This window comes from Schistocerca piceifrons, chromosome 4 (assembly GCF_021461385.2).
Source record: "Schistocerca piceifrons isolate TAMUIC-IGC-003096 chromosome 4, iqSchPice1.1, whole genome shotgun sequence".
Lineage (NCBI taxonomy): Eukaryota > Metazoa > Arthropoda > Insecta > Orthoptera > Acrididae > Schistocerca > Schistocerca piceifrons.
This window is the reverse complement of record NC_060141.1, coordinates 391562662-391589139: the sequence shown is the minus strand read 5'-3', so window position 1 is coordinate 391589139 and position 26478 is coordinate 391562662. Positions and strand designations below refer to the sequence as shown.

The window sequence follows — 26478 nt, the reverse complement described above, 5'->3', positions numbered from 1 at the left end:
CATGGCTTAGCCACAGCCTGGGGGATGTTTCCAGAATGAGATTTTCACTCTGCAGCGGAGTGTGCGCTGATATGAAACTTCCTGGCAGCCATGTCTCCGCAATATCCTTTCTTTCAGGAGTGCTAGTTCTGCAAGGTTCGCAGGAGAGCTTCTGTAAAGTTTGGAAGGTAGGAGACGAGGTACTGGCAGAAGTAAAGCTGTGAGTACCGGGCGTGAGTCGTGCTTCGGTAGCTCAGTTGGTAGAGCACTTGCCCGCGAAAGGCAAAGGTCCCGAGTTCGAGTCTCGGTCGGGCACACAGTTTTAATCTGCCAGGAAGTTTCATATCAGCGCACACTCCGCTGCAGAGTGAAAATCTCATTATGGAGTTACTAGTTCTTTAGTGCGGTGTTAACTGTTGCTGTTCTGATAGTTCAAGTGTAAAATTACAGATCAGCTGATGGCGGAAAGAAACTGTTAAAATGTAGAAACAATCGTATAATTTAGAATATCCACGAACACTGAGGAACCACAATAACTGGTACACCCGCCTACTATCGTGTACAGCAACCACGAACACGCAGAAGTTCCGCAACACGGCGTGGCATGGACTCGACTAATGTCTGAAGTAGTGCTGGAGGGAATTGACATCATGAATCCTGCTGGGTTGTCCACAGATCCATAATAGTACGAGGGGGGAGATCCCTTCTGAACAGCATGTTGCAAGACATCCCAGATATGCTCGATAATGTTCATGTCTGGGGAGTTTGGTGGCCAGTGGAAGTATTTGACCTCAGAAGAGAGTTCCTGGAGCCAATCTGTAGCAATTCCGGACGTGTGGAGTGTCACACTGTCCAGCTGGAATTGCCCAAGTCCGTCGGAATGCAAGTATGTGTCACTTGTCAGAGTCGTATCTAGATGTATCAGGGGTCCCATATCACTCCAACTGCACACGTTCCACACCATTACAGAGCCTCCACCAGCTTGAACATTCCCCGCTGGCATGAAGGGTCAATGGATGTATGCGGTTGACTCCATACCCGTGCACGTCCAACTGCTCGATACAATTTGAAACGAGACTCGTCCGACCAGGCAACATGTTTCCTGTCATCAACAGTCCAGTGTCGGTATTGACGGGCCCAGGCGAGGCGTAAAGCTATACGTCGTGCAGTCATAAAGAGTACACGAGTGGGCCTTAGGTTCCGAAAGCCCATCTCAATGATTTTTCGTTGAATGGATTGAACGCTGACACTTGTTGATGGCCCAGTTATGAGATCTGCAGCAATTTGCGGAAGGGTTGCACTTCTGTCACGTTGAACGATTCTCTTCAGTCATCGTTGGTCACGTCCTTGCAGGATCTTTTCCCGGCCGCCGCAATGTCGGAGATTTGATATTTTTCCTGATATTCACTGTACACTCATAAAATGGTAGTACGGTAAAATAACCATTTCATCGCTACATCGGAGATCCTGTGTCCCGTCGCTCGTGCGCCGACAATAACACCACGTTCAAACTCACTTTCATCTTGATAACCTGCCACTGTAGCAGCAGTGACCGGTCTAACAACTGCGCCAGACACTTGCTGATGATGATGTTCGGTTTGTGGAGCGCTCACCTGCACGGTCATCAGCGCCCGTACAAAATCCCAATTTTTTCGCAGTCCAATTTTTCTTCACAGGCCAATGTAGCCACTGACACGAATGATGATGATGACGAGGAGGACAACACAAACACCCGGTCCCCGGGCAGAGAAAATTGTCAACCCGGCCGGGAATCGATCCCGTGTCCGCGTGGTCCAGAGGTAGCAACGCTAGCCACTTTTTTCCGTATCAACGAGAAAATAACGAAAAATAGTAATATAGTAATATATTTGAAACATTAGACAGGATATTTGTTACATGTATACAAAAACAATTATTACGGGCCACTAAGGATGCTTCGTTAATGAAAGGAAGCGAAAGCCGTATGGGATAAAAACAAACAGCTTTTAATTTAGTTGGTCTACATTTCCAAATAGATATTAGTACTAAAGTAATAATATGGCTGCAAAGAAGGAACGACAGAAAACATCAATGTGACGGTAGTGGAATAATATGGGGAAGGAAATACAACATTGCTCTTAAAAACAGTAATTATTCTTGGAAGATGATCTTCTTGTTTAGCACAGGTGTTAACCAACTCCAGGACGGGCATCGGTATTAACTGCGGGGTCTACCGAGTGCTCCTTTCGATGCGTAACTACCAGATGGCGTGGGTGTCAGTTCATACACACACTGGCGAGCTGAACCAGGTCTGTGCTTGCTGATGACGTACAGCGTCATCTGCTTACGAAACTTATTTTTGTTTGTTGCCATTTGCTCGGAAGCAATCTTTGCGAACAAAAAAAAATGTTTCTCAAAGCCAAAATCAAATTTCATTTTCCTTTAAGAAGAAATTATGAGGAATAAATAAGGAAAAGTTTATATATATAAGTCGTCGTGCGACTTGTAGTTAAAGACCAGTTCTTACAGGAGCGCCTGAAGTGTCTCCGCCTACAGCAGGCCAGCTCGTCCAAACGTGTCTTCTCGTTGCGTAGGCGTGGGTTCTGGGTAGCAGATCTATTCAGTTCGGTTCGGTTAATACAGTTTTCAGCTTCTCAGGGCTTGGACGTTCCAGCTACGAGGTGAGTCATCGAAGGTGCTCCGTAAGAAATTGGAAAAATATTGCTTATCAGGACGCAGGGTCGTTCGTTGAGATAAGTCCAATATCGTAGCATAGACATGTCGCCAGAAGTAAAAAGATAGCGGATCGTGTGGCCACAGATCCAATTCACAGAGTGAGTTTTGGCGGAGGGGTAGAAAGTCTTATCGGGGTACAAAAGCATGTGGACGTCGATCTGAGCTGGTGTCTGTCGAGTAAGAAACGCCAAAATTCGCCGCGCAAGTGTCCAGACGTCGAACGCTGTGCCACAGTGGAACCGGTGGACATCCGTGTCATTCACTCCACAGTGGGTGCAGAGGGATGAATCGGCGAGATGGATGCGGTGCAGACGATAACGGTTAACTTGTTTGCCATTCACGGTGATGTACCACGCTGATTGAACGTCTGATTCGAGAAAACGCGCATGGATCGCCTTCCATATGTGTCGCCACACGTACTGTGGATACTTACGTTCGATGGGGTTGGACGGGCGACACTGCTGTAACAATTCGGAGACTGTTTTCGTGAGGTACAAACGTGTAAGTGGTAAGGACCGGTAGACATAACTGAACTCCAGGAAAAATCGTTGGATGTAATAAAAGGGGGTTGGAATGGTCGATACCAGTACCGGGGCGGACAAGGAGGCCGGTGCAAAGTTGTGAAGCAGGAGGCTAGTAAGGTTCTGCGGGCAACGATGCCAAAGTTTTATTGGGATCTGACGTAAAGTGCCTTGACACGTGTCGCCACGTGGATGAGTCCCAACCCGCCACGATCTCGTGGCAGTGCAAGGGATTCATATCGCACCTTGAATAACATCCCCGAGCTGACGAAGGAGCCGAAAGCCATCAACAGTCGTCGGGCCAGGAGATTTGGGACTGGTAGTACCTGAGTCACGTGTGGTATACGGGAAGTATGATACATGTTCACGTATTGCGCGCGTTGGATAACGTCGAGAGCTCGTAGCCGGTGATTTGCGAGATTTGCTCTGATTGTCTGTAGCAAGCGTCTACCATTGATAGTCGCTGAGTGGTGCAGATCTGCTGCGAAATCAAGTCCAAGACACCGTATGTTGGTGGCGACATTAAGGGGGGCAACGCATCTCTCCGGCAAGCCCTCACCAGTGAGCAGGACCTTGGATTTTGACACGTTGAGGCAGCTCCCCGACGCTTCGCCGTAAGTCGCCACCCATGTCAGTGCTGCTCGTACTTCAGCTTCACTGCGCAGATATAGTACTATGTCGTCTGCGTAGGCTGTACAACAAAAACGGTGGCCGTGCACAGCCATACCCTCCAAACGTTGGCGCATGCCCTGGAGCAGGGGTTCCAAGGCGAAAGCATACAAAATCGTGGAAAGAGGGCAGCCTTGTCGTACAGATAGTGCGATGACCAGGGGCGCTGTGAGGCGACCATTGTACATGACTTTAGAGGTTGCACTACTCAACAGGCGCATAACCACTGTGACAATATCGCCAGGAAATTCCATATGCTGAAGAACTGTCCGTAAATAGAAGTGGTCAGCACGGTCGAAAGCTTGGCTAAAGTCCAGTGAAGACAAGGCGCCAGGGAGACTTTGATAATGCGCCAATGCTATCGTGTCTCTGTAATGGCAAAGGGCCGTACGGATGTTGTCGCCTCCTAGGGGAGTCTGGTCGCAGGATGTGACGTAACGTGCGACCTTCTTGAGTCGCGATGCCAATAGCCGTGTGAATATTTTCATGTCGCTGTTGAGAAAAGTAATTGGTCGATAGTCCTGAACCCTCGATAACCCGTGCGGTTTATGTACGGGGATAATAATGCCATCTAGAAAGGCGCTCGGGACCACTGTCATCGGTGACATCAGCTCTTGTGCGATTGCCGTCCACGTGGATGCCAACAAATAGTGAAAACTTTTATAAAATTCGATGGGTATACCGTCAGGTCCAGGAGATCTGTTATCGGAACCCGCCTTGATAGCATCTACCACTTCATCTGTGGTTACGTCGTCTTGGAGGTCATGCACTGCATTCTCCGGAAGAGTGTTCGTAGTAAGGTGAGCGACTTCTGTGATCAGTGCTGCAGAATCCGGTACGGCTGCGTATAGCCCGGCAAAATGAGCATGGAGAGCACGACCGATGCTTTGTTGGGTGTCGTGCCGGCGCCCTTCCACATCAGTGAGTACTTGGATCAGAGCTCGTCGTCGTCGTTGTCGTTCCTGAAGGAGGTGGTACATCGACGGACGTTCTTGAGGGATACGATTAGAAGCACGAGAACGGACTACAATTCCTTCCAAGTAACGCCGCATGATCAAGGAGGTCTGTGCCTTCGTGCGATGGACCATCGACTGCCGGGCTAGCGAGAAAGGCATCGTCGCACAGTCACGTAGTATGGTGTAGTAGAAGTGCCACGCCTTAAATTCCTTCCCATAACTCATCAGTGTCTTCCTGAGGGTCGGCTTTGCACAGGAGAGCCACCATGATACGGTGGAGTCATAGGCTTCTCGACGATGGAGGCAGCGTGCCCACGCTTCTTCGACCATACGGCGACAGTCTGAGGAGGTCAGGTGAGCGACATTGAGTTTCCACAGACCACGACTATGCCACACTCGCTGTCGGGCGAGAGTGACGTCACAGAGTTACGCATCATGGTCTGAAAAGGCCAAAGGCCAGACTTCCGCATGACGTGTGCCATCAGCAAGGGAGCGAGTAACGTAGATGCGATCAATGCGGCTTGACGAGTGAGAGGTGTAGAATGTATAGCCCGGTTGAATTCCGTGGAGCTTCTTCCAAGTGTCAACAAGTCGTAGACGGTCGATGACCACTGAGAGAGATGCACAAGGTGAATGTCGCAGGAGTTGGTCCGCAGGTTCTTGCGTCGAGTTAAAATCCTTACCGAGTACCAAATCGTCCTGCGGACCTGTGAAGAGGGGTGTGACGCTTTCGGCAAAAAAAGTTTGTAGGTCATGACGGCGGCCAGTTCCGGACGGAGCGTAGATATTAATAATACGCACGCCGAACAATGTGAGGGCCATACCTCGCGCAGTGGGGAGGTAGATGACGTCCTCTGCAGGGAGTCAGTCGCGTAGCAGAATGGCGACGCCGCTACCGGTGTCGGATGCGGGGGAAACACGTGCGTTGTATCCGGTGGGAACTAGGAAGTCAGCCACAAACACCTCTTGTAAGAGTGCTATATCAACATCCGCAGAGTAAATAGTGTCTCGGAACACTGCCAGTTTATGGGGGGCACGAATGGTGGCAAGATTCGTCGTGGCGATACGATATTGATGTGTACGGCCATCCTCAGTATTTGCCGAACGTGCGGTAGAAGTAGCCGGCGGGTGGAGACCCGCCGGTGGTGCCGCAGTGGTGATAATTACTGGCGGGGCGCCAGCACCGTGCAGACACGCTGGCAGTCTGTTCCACTTCTTCTTCAACGTCATCGGCCAGGAAGCTGACGATGTCAACATGTGACGGTCTCGTACTTCCGGAACGGATGTTGTGGATTCCGCAACATGAGTGGCAGGGGGACCGCCGTCATCATTCGTTGACAACGGCGAGGACACGTCCCAGGCTGGGAGAGGAGGCGTCACAGGAGGGGCGCCTGTTGCTGCCACATCGCGTGACTGGACGCAATGTGGGAGATCACCGTCAGACATCAGGTCGACATCTCGCGGGGCCGTCTGAGAAAGGGCGTCATCGGAAGGCGTTCGTCGTCGTTGCCTGTGTTTGCGAGGCGACCGCTGTTTTCTGATGTGGCCTTCTGCATCAGAATGTGGTCGCCCGTCTTCTGACGCCGAACCTGTCTGGACAAAGGCAGACGTCGGCACGACACCGAGGTCGACGTCCATGGTTCCAACAGGAACATCGGTTTTGGTCAGCAACCCGGACGGTCTTGAAGCGAGCACTGGAGGCGATGCCGTGCTTGTGTCGTCGGCGCGTTGTGCTGCGGCGGGTGGCGTTGACGATGCTGCTGGCGCGATCGGGAGTGGCACGACGGGGTCCTGTGCAACCTTGGCGTAGGAGATGGGTAAGGACGTGACCGTCGAAGCCTGGGTCTCTTCATGTAACGGCGTCTGTATTAAACGGCGGTGTAAGCATTCGGAACGTACATGTCCCTCCTGGCCACATCCTGCGCACGTTCGTGGATGTCCATCGTACATGACGATGGACCTCACACAGCCAATCAGCAGGTACGATGGGACATGTTTCGTCAGCTCAATTTTTATTTGCCGTACGCCATTTAGTACGGGGTAGGTGGTAAATGTTTGCCACTTCTCCGCGACGTGACCCAAGACGGTGCCATATGGTTGGAAAGCGGCAACGACCACATCCTGAGGCACATCGAACGGGAGCTCAAACACCCGCAATGTCCGGAGACCGAATCCAGCATGGGGGACTGTCACAGCACCCATATGTCCATCAGAGTGTTTAAATTTTAGTCCGATGGCATGACGGTGAATTATGTCGGTGCAAATTTCCTCCGTCGACATCTTTATGTAGACAACACTTCCAGTGATGGAAAAGTGTATGCCGATTACGTCCTAGTGGTTCAAACGTAGTTCCTCTCGGATGAACTGTTCGACTTCGAAAGCTCTGGGTCGTGGATGTTCGGCCTGAAACGTTACTTTTATCTTTGCACGGCGGTACGAGTGCGCCATGGAGTACGTTAGTACTGTACTCGATAGACACAAACACCGCGACGCGGAAGTAAACACCACCGAGAGCGGAGCGTCGGACGGCGCGCGGAGCAGCTCTGCACGCCAACACGGCTGTGAGCCGACTGCAAACCACTAGACCACGAGCTGCCGATACAGACACTTGTCTTATATAGCCGTTGCCGAGCGCAGCGCCATATACTGCCTGTTTCCATACCTCTCTATTTGAATACATATGCCTATACGTATTTCTGTGTCGCTTCAGTGTACAACAAGCTATGATTTTTTTAAAAAATGGGACGCTATGGAGGAGGTAACAATGTGCTCTTCGCTTATCATACAGCTTTCCCGGCTGAGAGGAAGGAGGATTCAGAAAACATAATTAATGGACTGCTGAAACCCGTAAGGACAGAATGTGGGTGGTGATAAACAAATAATGAAAGTAGCACATTACGAAGAGTGTCAGAAAGTGACAAACATGTTATAAATCAAAATTGAACTGACAACAACAGAACTTCGTTGCTTTCGAACTAATATTACAGAAGATGCCTCAACATGGAAGACATAAGAAAATAGAAAGAGTGCATTCATCAGTGAAATATTTTCCATGTCATAGTGTAGCATCAGAAACAAAAATGTATTACTCTCAAAGTCTGGCACACAAGGCGAACAGACAAGAGGGGGCGGAATATTAGACAGCGTAAACTATTATTTGTAATCGGAAATTTCACTCCTCACAGAGTCCTATTACTCACGGACGACATAATGAAAGGATTGTTTGTGAAAAAAATAAATATATGGTAATTGTAACTGGGTCTGTACTTTTGTCTTCGGCACCTGATAAACACCTAGAAAAGTATAAAGAACTATATGTTGAAAGAAAAAGGAATTGGTAATCATGTGATTCATTATATCGGAAGTTTAATCTAAAACAATATTTTCACGTACCTCAGGTTTTTTTATTTACTTCAATGAGAATAATATAATGGCTCATGTTTCCAATTAATAATCAATATATAATGATGTATTTATCTTTGTTTTAATATACAGCAATTCAGTAATTTTCGTCCTTGAAATACAACAGAAAGTGCAAGTAAATTGTAATGTTACACACTTCATGTTCTCCTTCAGTAGTGCAATTTAAGTGTCGTAAGTATTAATTACAAACAGTACAGAAGAATTAGAGATATTATTTTTCAGATGAAACTGACGCAGAGCAATTTTGGCTGTGAGGAATATTTCATGAGTTCTGTCACATTGCACCTACATGATCGAACGTATGAAGCAGAGCTGCAGTGAATACTGATGAATTTGGAATGCTGGAACTATAATATTCAGTTTACGTACTACACAGTTGAAAACTAAGAAATACCAAACAGACATTTTATGGAATGTCTCTCAGGATAATTTTTTTTCATCTTGATAACAAAAGCTGTCGTAAATATGCACATCACACGTGCTCATACGGATTGTGTTGACTTGATTTACATATCTAACGACGACCATCGCCAATTTCTGCTAACACTATTTTCGTTGGTGGTGACAGACACGCTAGGTAACAGGAAGAATTGCTATAACTTCACCACGCTTCAGTTATGCTGTGCTGCTGTAACTCATTTCTGAAGCAGGAAAAACTCTTACCTGCGGTGAATTTAGTACCATGTGGCTGTAAATAATTCCCAATTAAAAGTAACAACAACGCGAGAGGAGATTCTGTTTTTGAACAATAGAGGTTGCAGATACATTCAATTCTGCGGCTGTTTGTGAGTGAACTTATTTCCATGCTGCAACTGAAATGGGGACGACTGGCAGGAAACGTACACTCATCTTCAAAAAAATTTGGTCGAACTATGAAGCAAGAACGTTCTCAATTTTTTACTCCGGAGAGTATGTAAACGATCTATCGAAGTGCAAACCAGATCATCTTTCATAGATGGTATTCTTAGAATGTAATATTCAGGTTTAACGGGGAGTAGGAGATACAAAGTGGCAAGCAAACTACTAGGTGATATGAAACTCTAATGTAATTATAACAACGTCCTATGCAATGAAAGTTTGGCAGAATGCATCGGAGGCAGTAGCGGGTGTGTCGTTTCTTACGGATTCTTCCTCCTCCAGTTCAGCGAGGTCGTCTGGAGAGTTCTCCAGCGGCGCGGCTCCCCGCTGCTGGTGTGGCAGCTCGGCGCACTCCTGCGGTCGCTGGAGCGCCGACAGCTCCTCCATCTGGCCAAAACAACCACACACTTAGACAGCTCCTCCACCTGGCCTAAACAACCACACACTCAGCCAGCTCTTCCACCTAACCAAAACAACCACACACTTAGCCAGCTCCTCCACCTGACTTAAACAACCACACATTTAACCAGCTCGTCCAGAACAACCACACACTCAGCCAGCTCTTCCATCTGACCAAATCAACCTCACACTTAGCCAGCTCCTCCACCTGACCTAAACAACCATACAATTAACCAGCTCGTCCAGAACAACCACATACTCAGCCAGCTCTTTCACCTGAGCAAACCAACCACATACTTAGCCAGCTGCTCCACCTGACCTAAACAACCACACACTTAACCAGCTCGTCCAAAACAACCACACACTCAGCCAGCTCTTCCACCTGAGCAAACCAACCACATACTAGCCACAATTGCAGCCTGAGTCTGCATAAGCAGCCCTCCTTTGCAGCTCAGTTGGAAAAAGTAAAATTGCTCAAGCCAACTTTTTATCTGCTTACATCGACGAGCCAAAACATTCTGACCACTACCCAATGTGAGACTGAATGTCCCTTGGTGTAGTTACAGGAACGTAACGAGATAAGAAAAAGTTGTCTATAAGTAGAGTGGAGACGAATGGGGAATCATTCTAGAGACGATATGAGTCGCATATGTGGAACTCTACTGACACATCTGAATTTTATAAACGGCAGGTTGTTATAGTCCGGCGCCTGGGAACGAGCATCTCAGAAACGGTGAAGCTGGTCGGCTGTTTTCGCACTACTGTCTTGGACATCTATGGAATGTGATTGAAGGACAATGGAACCAAGAGTAAGCGACAAGATACTGTACGTCCATGCCTCACCACAGAGCTTGGAGGTCATGGATTTGTTTGCTTTGCAAGACAGGATAGGTGGCGGTCTATGGTAGATCTGACGACAGAGTATAATGCCGGTGCAGGTACAAGTGTTTCGGAGCACACCAAGCCGAGTATAGCATCGAACATGGGGTTCATCAGCAGATGACCCCTACGAGTTCTGATGTGAACTCAACGTCATCGCCAATTACGATTGAAGTGGGCAGTAATCGAGATTAGATCCTGGCTCCACGAAAACGTGTTGTTTGGTCGGACATTTCACGTCGCTTGATACACCAGTTCGATGCTCGTATCCAGAGGAAATTTTTCGAAACATGCAGTGCGTTACCCCCCATAAGCCAGTGGGAGTAGTATTATGCTATGGAACAGGGGAAAAGTCAGTAGTCTGGGCTTCCATTGGACCTGCGATGGTAATCGAAGGTACCATGACAGATGTGGACTACGTGAACATTATTACAAACCACCAGCGTCCTTGCATGCTCCATGTCTACCCGAAGGCGATGACAAATTCCAGCAGGATAACTGACCCTGTCACAAGGCAAGAACCGTGTTACAGTGGGTTGGGGAGCATGATAGTGAACTCTAGTTCATGTCTTAGTCCTCAAAATCGCCTGTTCTGAATTTAATGCAACACATTAGGTACGGTACTGGGCGTCACCACGGGCGCTCATAAACCACCGGTCCGTAATTTGCGTGACCTTTGCGTGACCTTTGCGTAAACGTCTCGTGCTACATACTTCCGATAACCCACCAAGGACTTGTACTCATGTCACACAGAATCCCTGTAGTGTTGCGTTCTAGAGGTGGATCAGTAGCCTGTTACAGATGTGTCATAATGTTTTGGTTCATGAGACTTCCTGGAAGATTAAAAGTGTGTGCCGGAACGATAATCGAACTCGGGACCTTTGCGTTTCGCGGCCATGTGCTCTACCACCTGAGCTACCCAAGCACGACTCACGACCTGTCCTCACAGCTTTAATTCCGCCGATACCTCTCCATCTACCTTCCAAAATTCAAAACTCTGCAAGATCTGCAGGAGAGCTTCTGCGAAGTTTGGAAGGTAGGAGACGAGGTACTGGCGGAATTAAAGCTGTGAGGACGGGTTGTGAGTCGTACTTGGGTAGCCCCAGATGATAGAGCACTTTCCTGTGAAAGGCAAAGGTCCCGAGTTCGAGTCTCGGTCGGGCCCACAGTGTTAATCTGCCAGGAAGTTGCATATCAACGCACACTCTGCTGCAGAGTGAAAATATTATTCTGGTTTTGGTTCATCTTTGTAAATGAAAATCGAAACATGTACGGGCTGTGTGTGTGTGTGTGTGTGTGTGTGTGTGTGTGTGCGTGCGTTGTGTGTGTGTGTGTGTGTGTGTGTGTGTGTGTGTGTGTGTGTGTGTCATTAAGGAATTACGATCATATATGGTATCAAACAAAATTTGTGAGGGAGGAACGCCTTATCTTGGATGGGGAATCATCGACATGTTTAGAAGCAACATCAAGTGTGCTCCAGGGATGTGTATTGGGAAATTTGCTGTTGATATTATATAGTAATGATAATGATGATTGTTTTTTGGGGCGCTCAACTGCGCGGTCATCAGCGCCCTTACAAAGTCTCAATTTTTACATAGTCCAGTTTTTTACCCAATCCAATCTAGTCACTGTCACGAATGATGATGATGATGATGATGGTGACGAAATGATGAGGACAACACAAACACCCAGTCCCCGAGCAGAGAAAATCCCACACCCGGCCGGGAATCGAACCCGGGACCCTTATATATTAATGAAACGGTAAACTTCAAGTTTTTTGCAGATGATGCAGTTATGTATAACGAAGTGAAATCCGAACAAATTTTCAGAAATTGTTAACAAGATCATAAGATTTCAAAGTGGTGTAAACATTGGCAACTTGCTTTAAATATTCAGAAGTGGAAAATTGTGATCTCACAAAAAGAAATAAAGTGATATCCTACGACTAAAATATCAATGAGTCGCAACTGGAATCAGTCAACTGATAACTGATCGTAACAATTCGTGGGAATATGAAGCGGACAGGCCGCATAGGTAAAGCAGATGATAGGTTTCGGTCCATTGGCAGAATGACGGGACACGCATTCAGTTTACAAAGGAGAAAGCTTACAAAAAACTCATGCGTCCAAAACTACAATATTGCTCATGTGTTTGTAAACAGAAACTCCGTCCTAGTGGGCTCACCGGTATGGACCGACCGCCGTGTCATCCGCTGCCTATGGCATCACTGGACGTCGAATGGAGGAGTGTGGGATCGGCACACAGCTCCCCCGGCCGTTATCAATTTTTGTGCCCTGGAACCAAGTAGCTCCTTAGTTGGCATAGCGAGGCTGAGTGCACTCCGTTCCAGTTCTCACACCATGGTAAAAATCCGTAACAGTATCGGGAATCTAATCCAGGTTCAGGGTGTGTAGCCCCTAGCAAATTAGACTATTTGGAAATATTTAGAGAGCATAACGGAATTACGTGAGGAATCTACGAAAACACTACAGTCTTCAACATGTCATTCCCACAGGGATCGTGAAGACAAGCTTAATTACAGCTCGCAGATCGTCATTAAAACAATTATCCTTCACTCGTTCCATACGCGAATGGAAGTGGATGATGCCCTAATAGGTGGCACTTTGGGAAGTATGCTCCGCTACGCAGTTCACAGTGGTTTGTAGAGTATGACAATAGATGTGTTTATAGATTTGACTTGGCACAAAGAAACTGTTTCATCCTTCATTGGAGGGATGGTTGTGAGGAAGTGGTGACATGTAAGCATAAATGTAAAACCTCTCGAGCTATTTCAAGCAAACCTGGAACATGTATGACTTCTGTCCAAAATATATATATACGTAGTACACTCCACGCAGCCTTACAGGTGGGCTGTGTAGGGAGTGACATGTAAAATAATCGAAAATTGACTACGTTTATCAGAACCCATAGTTTCCTACGTCGAGCACACAGTTTCCGGGGCTGTTTGACCACAGCGCCTATAACATTTAGCCTCTTGGGGGAGGGGGGGGGGTGTAATGGTAGGAGAATGGATGACATTTAAAGTTTAACTCTCGTATACTTGGAACAGTTGCCATCTAACTTAGTCTACATATGACCTACTATACGAAAACATTCTCTTAGGGCCAGCACGTCCCTAAGACTCCTAGTCATGAGGTTAGGGGGTAGAGGAGAGAAGGGCAGCACATCTAAATATAGCCCTACAATGCACGAAAAAAAATCATCCGAACTTAATGGACATACGGCTTATTATGCAGGAAAACTGCTGTAGGGGTAATGCATCTAGACTCACATCAAGGTCATCCTGTGCCGCTCCAGAACTGCCAAAGCTACGCCCCCTCCCTCCCACTGCCCCAACCCCCTCTGTAAAAGTACCTACCTTTTGCAACTTTTCCTTTGAAGATTTAGCAAATTTTATAATTCTGTAAGTAGGTTTAATAAAAATGAAGCATTATTGAAAAATATTGCTTAATTGAACTACACTGACAAAAATATTTCAAACAATAAATTAAATCTATCATTGTATTAAATAAATCACATACCGAATAGTCAACTTTTAAAAAATGGAAGAAAAATTATGTACACTGTTGTTTATATCAACTACTGTACATTGATTTTAGTATGATGTATAATAAAGAACGTATTTTATTTGCAACTCACAAATTATTAATAGCACATGAATTATACGTTAGATATAAAAGGAAAAGGGTTATAATTAAGAACTGAGAAAATATCCCTTTCTAGTAATCGTGTTTTAGTTATAATTTTACTTTGTATTTCCATGCTTTGAGTTCACCAACTATGTCGTTCTCTTGACAAGATAGCTGAATTTATCCGTTTGCTCTCTCCCAATCCTGACCTTAAGTCGTTTACCATATATAATATGCTGAAACTGAGTTCACAGGATGCTGCAGCCACTTGCAGTGCCCTAAATATCATCAAAGCTATTTCGATATTTGGATAAACATCTCTTAACCCATTTACTTTGAAAAACACCTTCAAAATATTCAAATGAGTAGTCGTGTCAGTGCTCTTCATCAGCTCGTTCACCTGGAACTTCAAATCAGCTAATTAGCTCCGCTGTGTAAATATTTCTGCCATATTTCGCACCAGGTGATCTGCGTACTTTTCAAGATAACATACAGAGCTTCCGTTAAAGCGTTTTTTGAGCAAAACAAAGTCAGATGAAATGTAGTGGTTTACGAGAAATATGCTTTTCAATCCACTCATTATTGCTTCAGTTACTTTCAAGCACCCTAATTCAAACAATTCATTTTGACAACAGCACATGTTTATAGTCTCAAACCGACGGAAACGTATCTTCTTGTAGGCACAAGACTGGAACTCGAGAGATAGAGCAACTCGTTTACCTCTCCTGGTTCCTTTTTGAAGCCTTTCTTTCTTTTTTTCGGTCAGCTTTTGCGCTCCCTCTTCTCTATACGTTGTCGGCGAGGCCTGTTTCACCACCCACTAGATACGATCCTGAAGGCACCCCTGCACAAGGTAGGAGTGGGAAGGAGGAAACATGAAAAAATAACAAAAATTCAAATGGCTCCAAGCACTGTGGGACTTAACATCTGAGGCCATCAGTCCCCTAGGCTTAGAACTACTTAAACCTAACTAACCTAAGTACATCTCACACATCCATGCCCGAGGCAGGATTCGAACCTGCGACCGTAGCAACAACGTGGTTCCGGACTGAAACACCTAGAACCGCTCGGCCACAGCGTCCGGCTAAAAATAACAGAAAAGAACTTCCCGGGAGAGGGTATATACACAAACATCAGTCGGTAGTCAATGATTATCACATAACAATGGCCAAGGAAAACTCGGCTGAAGACTCTAGTGATTTGGAATGAGATTTTCACTCTGCAGCGGAGTGTGCGCTGATACGAAACTTCCTGGCAAATTAAAATTATGTGCCGGACCGAGAGTCGAACTCAGGACCTTTGCCTTTCGCAGGCAAGTGTTCTACCGTCTTTTTTTCTTTTTTGTAAGAATTTAACTCAAACATAAATGGTGGTTTCTGGCATGCCTGTTGTCTAAGACCTAAATGTGCCTTTATATTTCTCCAAAACACGAAACATTATTCTAAAGGCACAAACCGTGCGCCGTGCTCTCATAAATAAACAAAAAAACTTTCTGAAAATTGAAACTTAGACGTTATGTGAATATAAAGAACCTTGAAGATACACCTCTTCCATTTAGGATAAGAATGCTTGCGTTAAATCAAATTCCTTCTGCAGTACGAGAAGGCAGAAAGACACGGTTGCATATGTAGACGACGTTCTTTTCTTTGTCACACTGTGTTCAAAGCAAATAGCCACCCTCGCGTACTCTTGCATGAGGTCATATTGAAATTCGACTAGAGATTTACTCTTCCTTGCCAAGCAGAACTCGACGAACTTACCCATGAGCCAATAGGTTGAAAGTCGGTTCTGATTTGGATAAGGCCATCTTGTGAAAGCAGCAGTTCTTCCAGAGCTATATTGTCATCAGTCGTGCGGTTCACTTTAGCCGGTTTATGTCGTGTCCATAGCCATACCTCGTTAGTGGCGCCACAAGTAAAACGGTGAAGTAATCAGTCGTCTGACAGTCCAAGCATTGGACGGTACTTGACAAGCCGATCTTAAAGAGACGCTCATTTGTGCTTATGGTGTTGTATAAATCACAATACCACGTAGCTCTTACATGCGACAGGAAGGTTGTAACATGAATGTTTTGCCAAACTCGACTCCAAGTGATCGTGGGGAATTTCTTCGCTAATTTGCTTATACACTTATCTTCCGTAAGTACTTTACAAACTTCCTTGATTGTGTAGTTCCTTACCCTTTGTCGGATGTAGCTGTTCTCAATAATATATGTTTTAATATGCGACAACCTATAATTTATATGGCCGACCATAACTGGCACCATGTTGTCTGGAGGAGACACTGCATTCACAACGTAAGCTGTGAGATTTCCATCACCTGCTGCTAGGGCCTTTGCCGTCCGAGATATCAACAGAGCTCTGCATTTGTCTGTAGCGTTGGTGAGACCTAAACCACCTCTCTTATCGGGTACAGTCATGGTTTGATAATCTACCCTTAGGATTCGCCCTCTCCTTATGAACCACGCTAGAGCAGATTCAATTCGTTTCCCTATTGTGGAAGGCAAAGGGCAAATACTTGCGAGGTAGTACACCTTAGGAAGTATAGCGAGATTTATCAGCGTGATTTTTTGTATCACATGTAGAGGACGGGTGGAATTCTCTCGTAATACCGCCCGGAGACTGTTGAGCTTCATTTTACAATTCCAGGCTGCTGTCTTTACAGGACATTTGCTAAACCGTATCCCCAGAAATTTGATGGTGTCCGCTTGTTCAACTGGTCCTGTTTCAACGAATCCTATCCCTCTGCCTAACTGTAAAATGCAAGATTTACTGACATTAATTTTTGCTCCAGAACAAGGACTATATGTCTGAATCACGTCCTGTATCCTCATAACATCGGTCGGATAAGTCAGATACACGGCCAGGTCATCAGCATAACATCTGCAGACAAATTTGTTGCCTCCAATTTCAATTCCAGGGAGCTTGACAAGTAATGGTCGTAAAAGAAACTCGATTGATAACGAGTACAGCAACATCGAGAGGGGACAGCCTTGTCATATCGACGCTAGGATGGGAATTCTCGCTGCGCATTGGCCATTGACAAGAATTCTTGAAGGTGCTTGAGTGTATAATCTCCTGATGATATCGACGAAAGAAGGCTTGATTCCCATTTTCGACATGACACGTAGCAGGTAGTTGTGACGGACCCTGTCAAACGCATTGTCCATGTCTAGCGACGTGATGGCCACTCTGCAGTTGGACGCCGTGGCGACAGCCGTTACATCCCGGTATTCCTCCAGCGCTCGCTGTGTTGTCTACATCTACATCTACATCTACATCTACATGGATACTCTGCAAATCACATTCAAGTGCCTGGCAGAGGGTTCATCGAACCACCTTCACAATTCTCTGTTATTCCAATCTCGTATAGCACGCGGAAATAATGAACACCTCTTTCCGTACGAGCTCTGATTTCCCTTATTTTATCGTGGTGATCATTCCTCCCTATGTAGGTCGGCGTCAACAAAATATTTTCGCATTCGGAGGGGAAAGATAGTGATTGGAATTTCGTGAGAAGATTCCGTCGCAACGAAAAACGCCTTTCTTTTTATGACGTACAGCCCAAATCCTGTAGCATTTCTGTGACACTCTCTCTCATATTTCGCGATAATACAAAACGTGCTGCTTTTCTGTGAACTTTTTCGATGTACTCCGTCAGTCTTATCTGGTAAGAATTCCACACCGCACAGCAGTATTCTAAAAGAGGACGGACAAGCGTAGTGTAGGCAGTCTCCTTAGTAGGTCTGTTACATTTTCTAAGTGTCCTCCCAATAAAACGCAGTCTTTGGTTAGCCTTCCCCACAACATTTTCTGTGTGTTCCTTCCAATTTAAGTTGTTCGTAATTGTAATACATAGGTATTTAGTGGAATCTACGACTTTTAGAATAGACTGATTTATCGTGTAACCGAAATTTAACGAGTTCCTTTTAGCACTCATGTGGATGACTTCACACTTTTCGTTAATTAGGGTCAACTGCTACTTTTCGCACCATTCAGATGTCTTTTTTAAATCGTTTTGCAGTTTGTTTTGATCTTCTGATGACTTTATTAGTCGATAAACGACAGCGTCATCTGCAAACAACCGAAGATGGCTGCTCAGATTGTCTCCAAAATCGTTTATATAGATAAGGAACAGCAAAGGGCCTATTACACTACCTTGTGGAACGCCAGAAATTACTTCTGTTTTACTCGATAATTTTCCGTCAGTTACTATGAACTGTGACCTCTCTGACAGGGAATCACAAATCCAGTCACATAACTGAGACGATATTCCATAAGCACGCAGTTTCACTACGAGCCGCTTGTGTGGTACAGTGTCAAAAGCCTTCCCGGAAATCCAGAAATACGGAGTCGATCTGAAATACCTTGTCAATAGCACCAACACTTCATATGAATAAAGAGCTAGTCGTGTTTCACAGGAACGATGTTTTCTAAACCCATGTTGACTGTGAGTCAATAGACCGTTTTCTTCGAGGTAATTCATAATGTTCGAACACAATATATGTTCTAAAATCCTACTGCATATCGACGTTAACTATATTGGCCTGTAATTCAGTGGATTACTCCTACTACCTTTCTTGAATATTGGTGTGACCTGTGCACCTTTCCAGTCTTTAGGTGTGGATCTTTCGTCGAGCGAAAGGTTGTATATGATTGTTAAGTATGGAGCTAATACATCAGCGAACTCCGAAAGGAACCTAATTGGTACACAGTCTGGACCAGAAGACTTGCTTTTATTAAGTGATCTAAGTTGCTTCACTACTCCGAGGATATTTACTTCTACGTCCTCCTTGGGACGGCACACGACTGATATTGACCGATGAGGCGTCCAGCAATGGTGTTCAATCGACGAAGCAGTACCCTAGCAACTATCTTGTAGTCAGCGTTTAGCAGCGATATAGGACGCATAGTTGTCAAATCATTAGTATATCCACTTTTAGGAATCAACACTATGAGCCCTTCTAAAAACTCACAGGGAATAGTGGCAGACGTACGTAGTTATTCCAACACTCCAGTCAGCGTACTACCGATTAAATTCCAGAACTTAAGGTAAAACTCTACGGGTAACCCATCGGGTCCAGGGTATTTGTTCCTCGGGCTCCTTTCAATGCTTGGGACAGTTCTTCTGTAGTGATACGACCGTCCATTTCTGCGTTTTCTGCATCCATCATAGTCGGGTCAACGCAGTTTAAAAAGGCCTCACAATTGTCATTGTCGCCAGTGTCCTTCAACATACAGTCTCGTGAAATAATCATGGGCAAACTTTTTGATGTCCTGGTGGTGGATAAGTTGGATTCCATCATCATTTCGGAGAGAACTTATGTGCAGCCGGCGTCCTCTTTTGAATTCGGCCAGAAGGTGGAAAAGCGCAGTTTTTTTCATTCTCAATGCCGTTGTTGTCTCTCGATCTTATTTTAACTCCATCTATTTGCTGGCGTTTCAGAGCGGTTATTTTGACCTTGATCCGTTTTATTCTCATGGTGTTAGGTGATACATTGGCGGTGTCTGCGTATAGTTCCCTTAGGCACTGGAAGTAGAATTCCATCTACATCTACGGCTACATCTACGTGATTACTCTGCTATTCACAATAAAGTGCCTGGCAGAGGGTTCAATGAACCACCTTCAAGCTGTCTCTCTACCGTTCCACTCTCGAATGGCCTGATCGTGATGATCATTTCTCACTATGTAGGTGGGTGCCAACAGAATGTTTTCGCAATCGGAGGAGAAAACTGGATTTGAAATTTTATGAGAAGACCCCGTCGCAACGGAAAACGCCTTTGTTTTAATGATTGCCACTCCAATTCACGTATCTTGTCTGTGACACTATCTCCCCTATTTCGCGATAATATAAAACGAGCTGTCCTTCTTTGTACTTTTTCGATGTCATCCGTCAGTCCCACCTGACGCGGATCTCACACCACACAGCAATACTCCAGAATAGGGAGGACAAGCGTGGTGTAAGCACTCTCTTCTGTAGACCTGTTACACCTTCTAAGTGTTTTGCCAATCTATCGCAGTCTTTAGTTTGCTCTACCCACAATATTATCTATGTGATCGTTCCAATTTAGGTTATTTGTGATTGTAATCCCTAAGTATTTAGTTGAATTTACAGCCTTCAGATTTGTGTGACTTATCGCGTAACCGAAATTTTGCTGATTTCTTTTAGTACTCCTGTGAATAACTTCACACTTTTCCTTATTCAGGGTCAACTGCCACTTTTCGCACCATACAGATATATTATCTAAATCATTTTGCAAGTCGTTTTAATCATCTGATGACTTTACAAGGCGGTAAATGACAGCATCATCTGCAAACAATCTAAGACGGCTACTCAGATTGTCTATTGTCTCTTATGTCGTTAATATAGATCAGGAACAATAGAGGGCCTATAACACTCCCTTGAGGAAGTGTCTTTCCCACTGTTTCTTTTCAAAAACGTAGCGTTTGAGTAAAGTTCGTATTTTAGGTTTTGCATGTGTTACCCACCATTCCATTTTAGTTCTGTACGGGTGCATATTCCTTAAGCACATTTCTTAACCTCACGTCTATGGCGGTTGTTCGTTCTCAGCACAATGTTTTATTCATTGAAATAGCGTCAGGTTGCTGATGATTTCAGGTCATTTATTATGTCATTTATTATGTGTTTCTTCTCTATTATTTCTTTTTAAATTTGAAAGCTTTCTTGTAGGTGTGAGATATTGAATTTCCAGATGCCCCTACCCAGAAATGTCCTTTGCCTAGGCATGTTAATCGTAGCCACAACTGCCAAATGGTCAGAAAAACTCATTGGAGAAGTTTCAACGCTGAGAACACTATATTTTAGGCGACAAGAGGCGTAGATGCGGTCTATCCTACTCATGGAATGGCTAGTAATATAAGTGAACCCTGGGTTCGCTCTTGGCTGGCTTTGCCAGGTGTCGATGAGGTTCACTAAGTCTCCCAGTTCCAGGCATGTGTTAGAATTGGGCATTTGGTCGCCGGCGGAAAGAACGCAGTTAAAGTCACCAGCAATGATGATGTTCTCGTTCGCGGGAGTGATTAACTCAACTGTACTTTCCTGAAAAAAGGTAGATCGATCCAGTCTGGCTTGCGAACGAGACGGAGCGTAAATATTAATAAGCTGAGCTGTGTCTGTTTCGACAGAAATTCTTCTTCCACTTGCTAACTTTTTAACACCACTAGGTATAATCCCGTCCTTGAATAACGTGACAGCGCCGCTTTCAGGTCCTCTATTGAGGATATCATTGTATCCTGCCATATGTTCCACTCTGTCCGTACACACTTCTTGCAACATGACTACGTCTATATCGAAAGCACATGTAAAATCACGTAGGCATTCGATTTTTGTCAAATTAGTGATTCTGTTAATGTTAACTGTAGCTATGCTGTACGATTGTAGATCAGTGCTACTACACATTTCTGTCAGGCTTCGATTCAGAGTTGTGTGTTAATAGAGTTATCTTCCATGTCTGCTGCATCCGTTCCAGCGAACTTCAACGGATCGCATCCGCCACCTTGCGTTGCCGGTCGATTACACTCCTCCGTATCCTCATGCGAGACTGTCAGTACGGCGATCCCTATGTTCTGTGCCAAAAGTTGCGGATTCACTGCTTTGCGATGTGTTACGAAACGTTCCTCCAGAGGCGATAGATTCAGCGTCTGACTCACGACCCGTACTCAAAACTTCATTTCTGCCAGTACCTCGTCTCCTACCTTCCAAACTTCACAGAAGCTCTTCTGCGAATCTTGCAGAACTAGCACTCCTAGAAGAAAGGATACTGCGGAGACATGGCATAGCCACAGCCTGGGAGATGTTTCCAGAACGACATTTTCTTTCTGCAACGGAGTGTGCGCCAATACGAAACTTCCTGGCAGATTAAAACTGTGTGCTGGACCGAGACTAGAACTCAGGACTTTTGCTAGTTCTGCAAGGTTCGCAGAAGAGCTTCTGTGAAGTCTGGAAAGAAGGAGACGAGGTACTGGTACAGAATTGAAGCTGTGAGGACGGGTCGTGAGTCGTGCTTGCCCGCGAAAGGCAAATATCCCGAGTTCGAGTCTCGGTCCGACACACAGTTTTAATCTTCCCGGAAGTTCCCTCTAGTGATTTAGTTTGACGCGTCTGGGAGCCTGGGAGGTATTATATATTATTCCTCTGATAAGGCAATGCGCTGGAACATAAATCTTAATGAGTACAGCTACACTTGCTGGCAGTCTCTCTCTATGTCACCCTCTCTTCGTGACTGAGTGATTGACGGGGGGCGGGGTAAGGTATTTCGAAAGCACGAAGCACATGTTGCTATGCTCCGACATGACTCTGGCATTCAGAAAGACAAGCCATCGTCTACAAGAGAGGTATTAACGACGACTCCACAAAAAGAAAATAAGTCGCAAACCGAAAATAGATGTTACAAGACGAAAACGCTTGTAGTCAAAAATAGAATGTGTAGCACTGCGCACTTCTGAAACTGTGTCAGCTTTTGAAACCGCAAGGCATATTTGTGTGCTTGCCAAAATTAATACGGCACACTTCAGTCCTGACACACTAAATGTACGTGCAACTTCACACTATTTCGCCGTTAGTTTATACCGAAAAGCGTTTTCCCTAGTACTCTGCAGCATTTTTATTCTTTGAAATAAGGTATTAAAATGCAACGAGAAAACGCATTCGTTCGCAATTCATAGAAATACCTATTTTTTTGTATCCGGCTGAGAAAAATCCACTCCATCCTCACGGGAAGACAACACTGCATTAATTGGATACATTACAAAACAAATAAAGTAAAACCGACAGTAATTATGGATACAGTATCGCGTAGTAATAGAAACGAAGACACTGCTATCACGCATTCTGAAGACTCATAACAATGTAGAATGTTATAGTTGTGTATTCAGATTCACTGGCTTGTCCTTGTACCAGTTCCAGTTCATTGAGCGCTCTTAGCTTCAGTGACAGCGTGAAAGTATGGACTTGTTCCTCTATAGCGTAATCTTTTAGTATAAAGGACGTAATCAGTACCAAAGAAAAAGTGGTAAAGCACAGAACCATAGGCAGATTACGTGAATATGAAATTCCGCTATTTGGTAATATATCAACCCGCCAAACTGTCGCCAAAACCAGATTTCAAATCTCATTCATAAAATTCAGTATGCGAAAGCACCTCTGTGATATGTCCATGGCCAATCTTTAGTAGCTCCTTTCAAGCTGATAGTCAAGTACCCAACTTCAGTTCCTTCTAAAAGGCTGCCAATTTCCACATTATCCTTCAATTTTGAAATATTTCAGAGTTCATAAGGGTATTCGTATGAATATGGGTGAAGTAAACACATGTTTGGTTATTCGTGTGTGTATAGTCCGTTTAACATACTTCTTTATTTGAAGTATTTAATTTATGATTTTTTATCAGATACGAAGTCAATGTCGAGACTCCGACTTGATGTCCTCTAATTCCTGACAGCGACGGCTGTATTGCTTTTAAATGTTTTAAATGACCAGTGGCAAACAGCTAACAGTTCGAAGTGCCTTTGTCAGGTATTTACGAGGCAACGAAGTTATGAGGAGCCTCTCGTGGAATAAGTGCGAACTTGTAAAAGGTCTTCAGCTGCCGTATTGTACGTTTGTATTCACATCCGCAAACATTGTGGAATGTAATAGTGTCTCCAACCAGGAGGACGATTTCGACGCCACAGTGCTTTATTCGGCTTGGCCCTGTTGGAGGTTGCACACCTTTTCCTTTCTCCGGCCTGCGATCTGATTTAACTAGCCAGTTGTATGGGGACGTACATCTTAACGTGAATTTCGAAGCACGAACAAATCGTCATTTTTCACATAATTTCCAGAGATGAAAGAAGATTAAGTAACAGTAATAACCTTTAGACTGACTGCTCATGGATTTTTTTGCCTGACAGGTAACCTCTTATCTATTAAGCCACCAGAACATTGCGCACTTCTATATATTAGTAAATTGCGGTGAAAACAGAAGCTTCAAGTAACGTTTGAATCTGATGTGTATTCCGGGTTGGTTGTTAGTTTGGATTATGGTAACAGATCCATAATAGCAGCGAGTATGGTGAGCAGGAATGGTTTCAGTTTATTAAGTTTCGAGTCGAATGTTTCAGTGTGTTTTTAAACTCCCTTTCTTTCGAAACAGAGTTTCTGATATTATAAAAACATATGACTACCTGTTTAAATACTTATATGGATATGATGTCTGATCTTTTGGACATGTCCAAAAGAACAGACACTATATCCATGTAAGTATATAGTTCTGGCAATACCGGCCATGGTGTGCGGATGCTCACATATTCCCTGAACTCTTACAGGACTTGGTAAGAATGTCTTCCACGAATAATGAGTGTATTGGGGTGGGACACTACGAATTTAGTGTGTGGACATACAAGGTGAGAATGTGGATTCCGCGGGAGGCGAGCGTGAGATAGTCCCTGCAGTCGCGCTATCCTCTGTGCCCTCGGTGGCTCAGATGGATAGAGCGTCTGCCATGTAAGCCGGATATCGCGGGTTCGAGTCCCGGTGGGGGCACACATTTTCACCTGTCCGCGATGATATATATCAACGCCCGTCAACAGCTGAAGGTATTAATATAATTCTAATTTCTACCTATTTAAATGGTTACCACCGTCTTTAAAATCGAATGGCCTCCACCACTACGAACATACGCTGCGTATTTAGTACGCTTTCAATATAAATTACTATAACAACAAACTAAACGAGAAACACAAGTAACATAATTAAGAAATTCGACTGACAATATTTACGCGTACTAAGGGTGGCTCTGCGGCCGGATAGGTGACATCGTGCATCAAAGCAAGAGAAAGCTCGCAGACGAACACCACAAAGCGTAATTCGTAAGTTCGAAAAAGCGCATCGGAAGTTGAACAATATTTACCACATGAAAAAGTTCACACAGCGAAGAAAATTGAAGGAACTATTCTGAAGGGAACCTGAATAAACCAAAGTACTCGTAAATATAAAAGCATAATCTGTAAGATAATGCTCTTGTGCGTCTTTTTATGTGTACGTATCATACTGGTAGTACATTGGGCGCGTTCTGAGCGTCTTCACAATTTGCTTTTTGGTGTGCATTCTTATTGGTTACGTGTCATATTGTACTTTACGATAGCAGTTGCATTAGGATCGATTATTTAAAGATGGTTGCTCTACAACTGAAACCTGATTTGGGATAAGGAGCTTTGACCAGTGGCGTAGTGAGCATGCAACAAACGAGTTAAACAACAAGCTGACAGTTTTGGTTACGATAATTTACTGCATCAGAAAAAAATAGTTCGAGTTACAACTGTTAGGGTCAAATGGTTCAAATGGCTCTGAGCATTATGGGACTTAACATCTGTGGTCATCAGTCCCCTAGAACTTAGAACTACTTAAACCTACCTAACCTAAGGACATCACACCCATCCATGCCCGAGGCAGGATTCGAACCTGCGACCGTAGCAACTGTTAGGGTCAAAACGCACAAATAAGATATACGTTTCTTGGTAACAAGACGAATCGAGTTTCGTAAAAACAGGTCATGCAGCTGTAAAAAGCATCACGCAGTACGAACTAAAAATTATTAATCGTCAATTAATTTGGCTGGTATCAGGAAAAAACACTTTATCTATATGACTCAAATGGTGATGTAATAGGTCGTTTCAAATATTTCTACTGTTAAGTAGTACACCATAAAAGGGTTCGTCAAGAAGAACTATAACTATTTATCGGAAAGAAAACGTTCGTGTACGGTATCTTAAAAAAAAGGCACGTACACATTGAATTACACAATACTAACAAAATATTAAATATGTGTCGCAAGGTAATTGTAGCTAGTATCGGAAAATATGCTTTAGCCAGAGCGGTGGAGTCTCGTAAGACGTAACGCGTTAACATCCCTTTATTCTTGAACGGTTCCAGACATCGAAACGAGGTTTTCCGCAATTGACAGGATGCTGAAGGGCACGTAATGTTTTGTGTGGATAATGCTCGAAACCAGCACACTGTGCAGAATTGCGGAACAGCTGCACAGGTGGGCACATGTCAACCATCGGGCAAAGCGGAACAGCGGCATCTGTGAGCGCCGGCCGAGGTGGCCGAGCGGTTCTAGGCGCTACAGTCTGAACCCGCGCGACCGCTACGGTCGCAGGTTCTAATCCTGCCTCGGGCATGGATGTGTGTGATGTCCTTAGGGTAGTTAGGTTTAAGTGATTCTAAGTTCTAGGGGACTGATGACATCTGAAGTTAAGTCCCATAGTGCTCAGAGCCATTGGAACCATTTGAACCAAATGAGCGACGATTGTTCCGCTTCCTTGTTTACGCCAGTGTTGCTTCCCTTTGGTGACTGTAGCGTTACGTGAGACGTACTGAGAAATGGCGAGTATTGCAAAAGAGCGAACAATAGGAGATCTCTGTTCTTT

The 26478-nt window shown here is 44.8% G+C and overlaps 1 protein-coding gene across 1 annotated transcript in view; it reads right to left on the bottom strand.

Moving 5' to 3' along the window:
* LOC124795867 (mucin-17-like) overlaps positions 1–26478 on the bottom strand; it is a 423417-nt gene that overhangs the window by 36139 nt on the left and 360800 nt on the right. The window contains exon 5 of the mRNA XM_047259949.1: positions 9386–9508. Within this exon, the coding sequence (XP_047115905.1) occupies positions 9386–9508 (123 nt within the window). The remainder of the gene's footprint in view (positions 1–9385; positions 9509–26478) is intronic.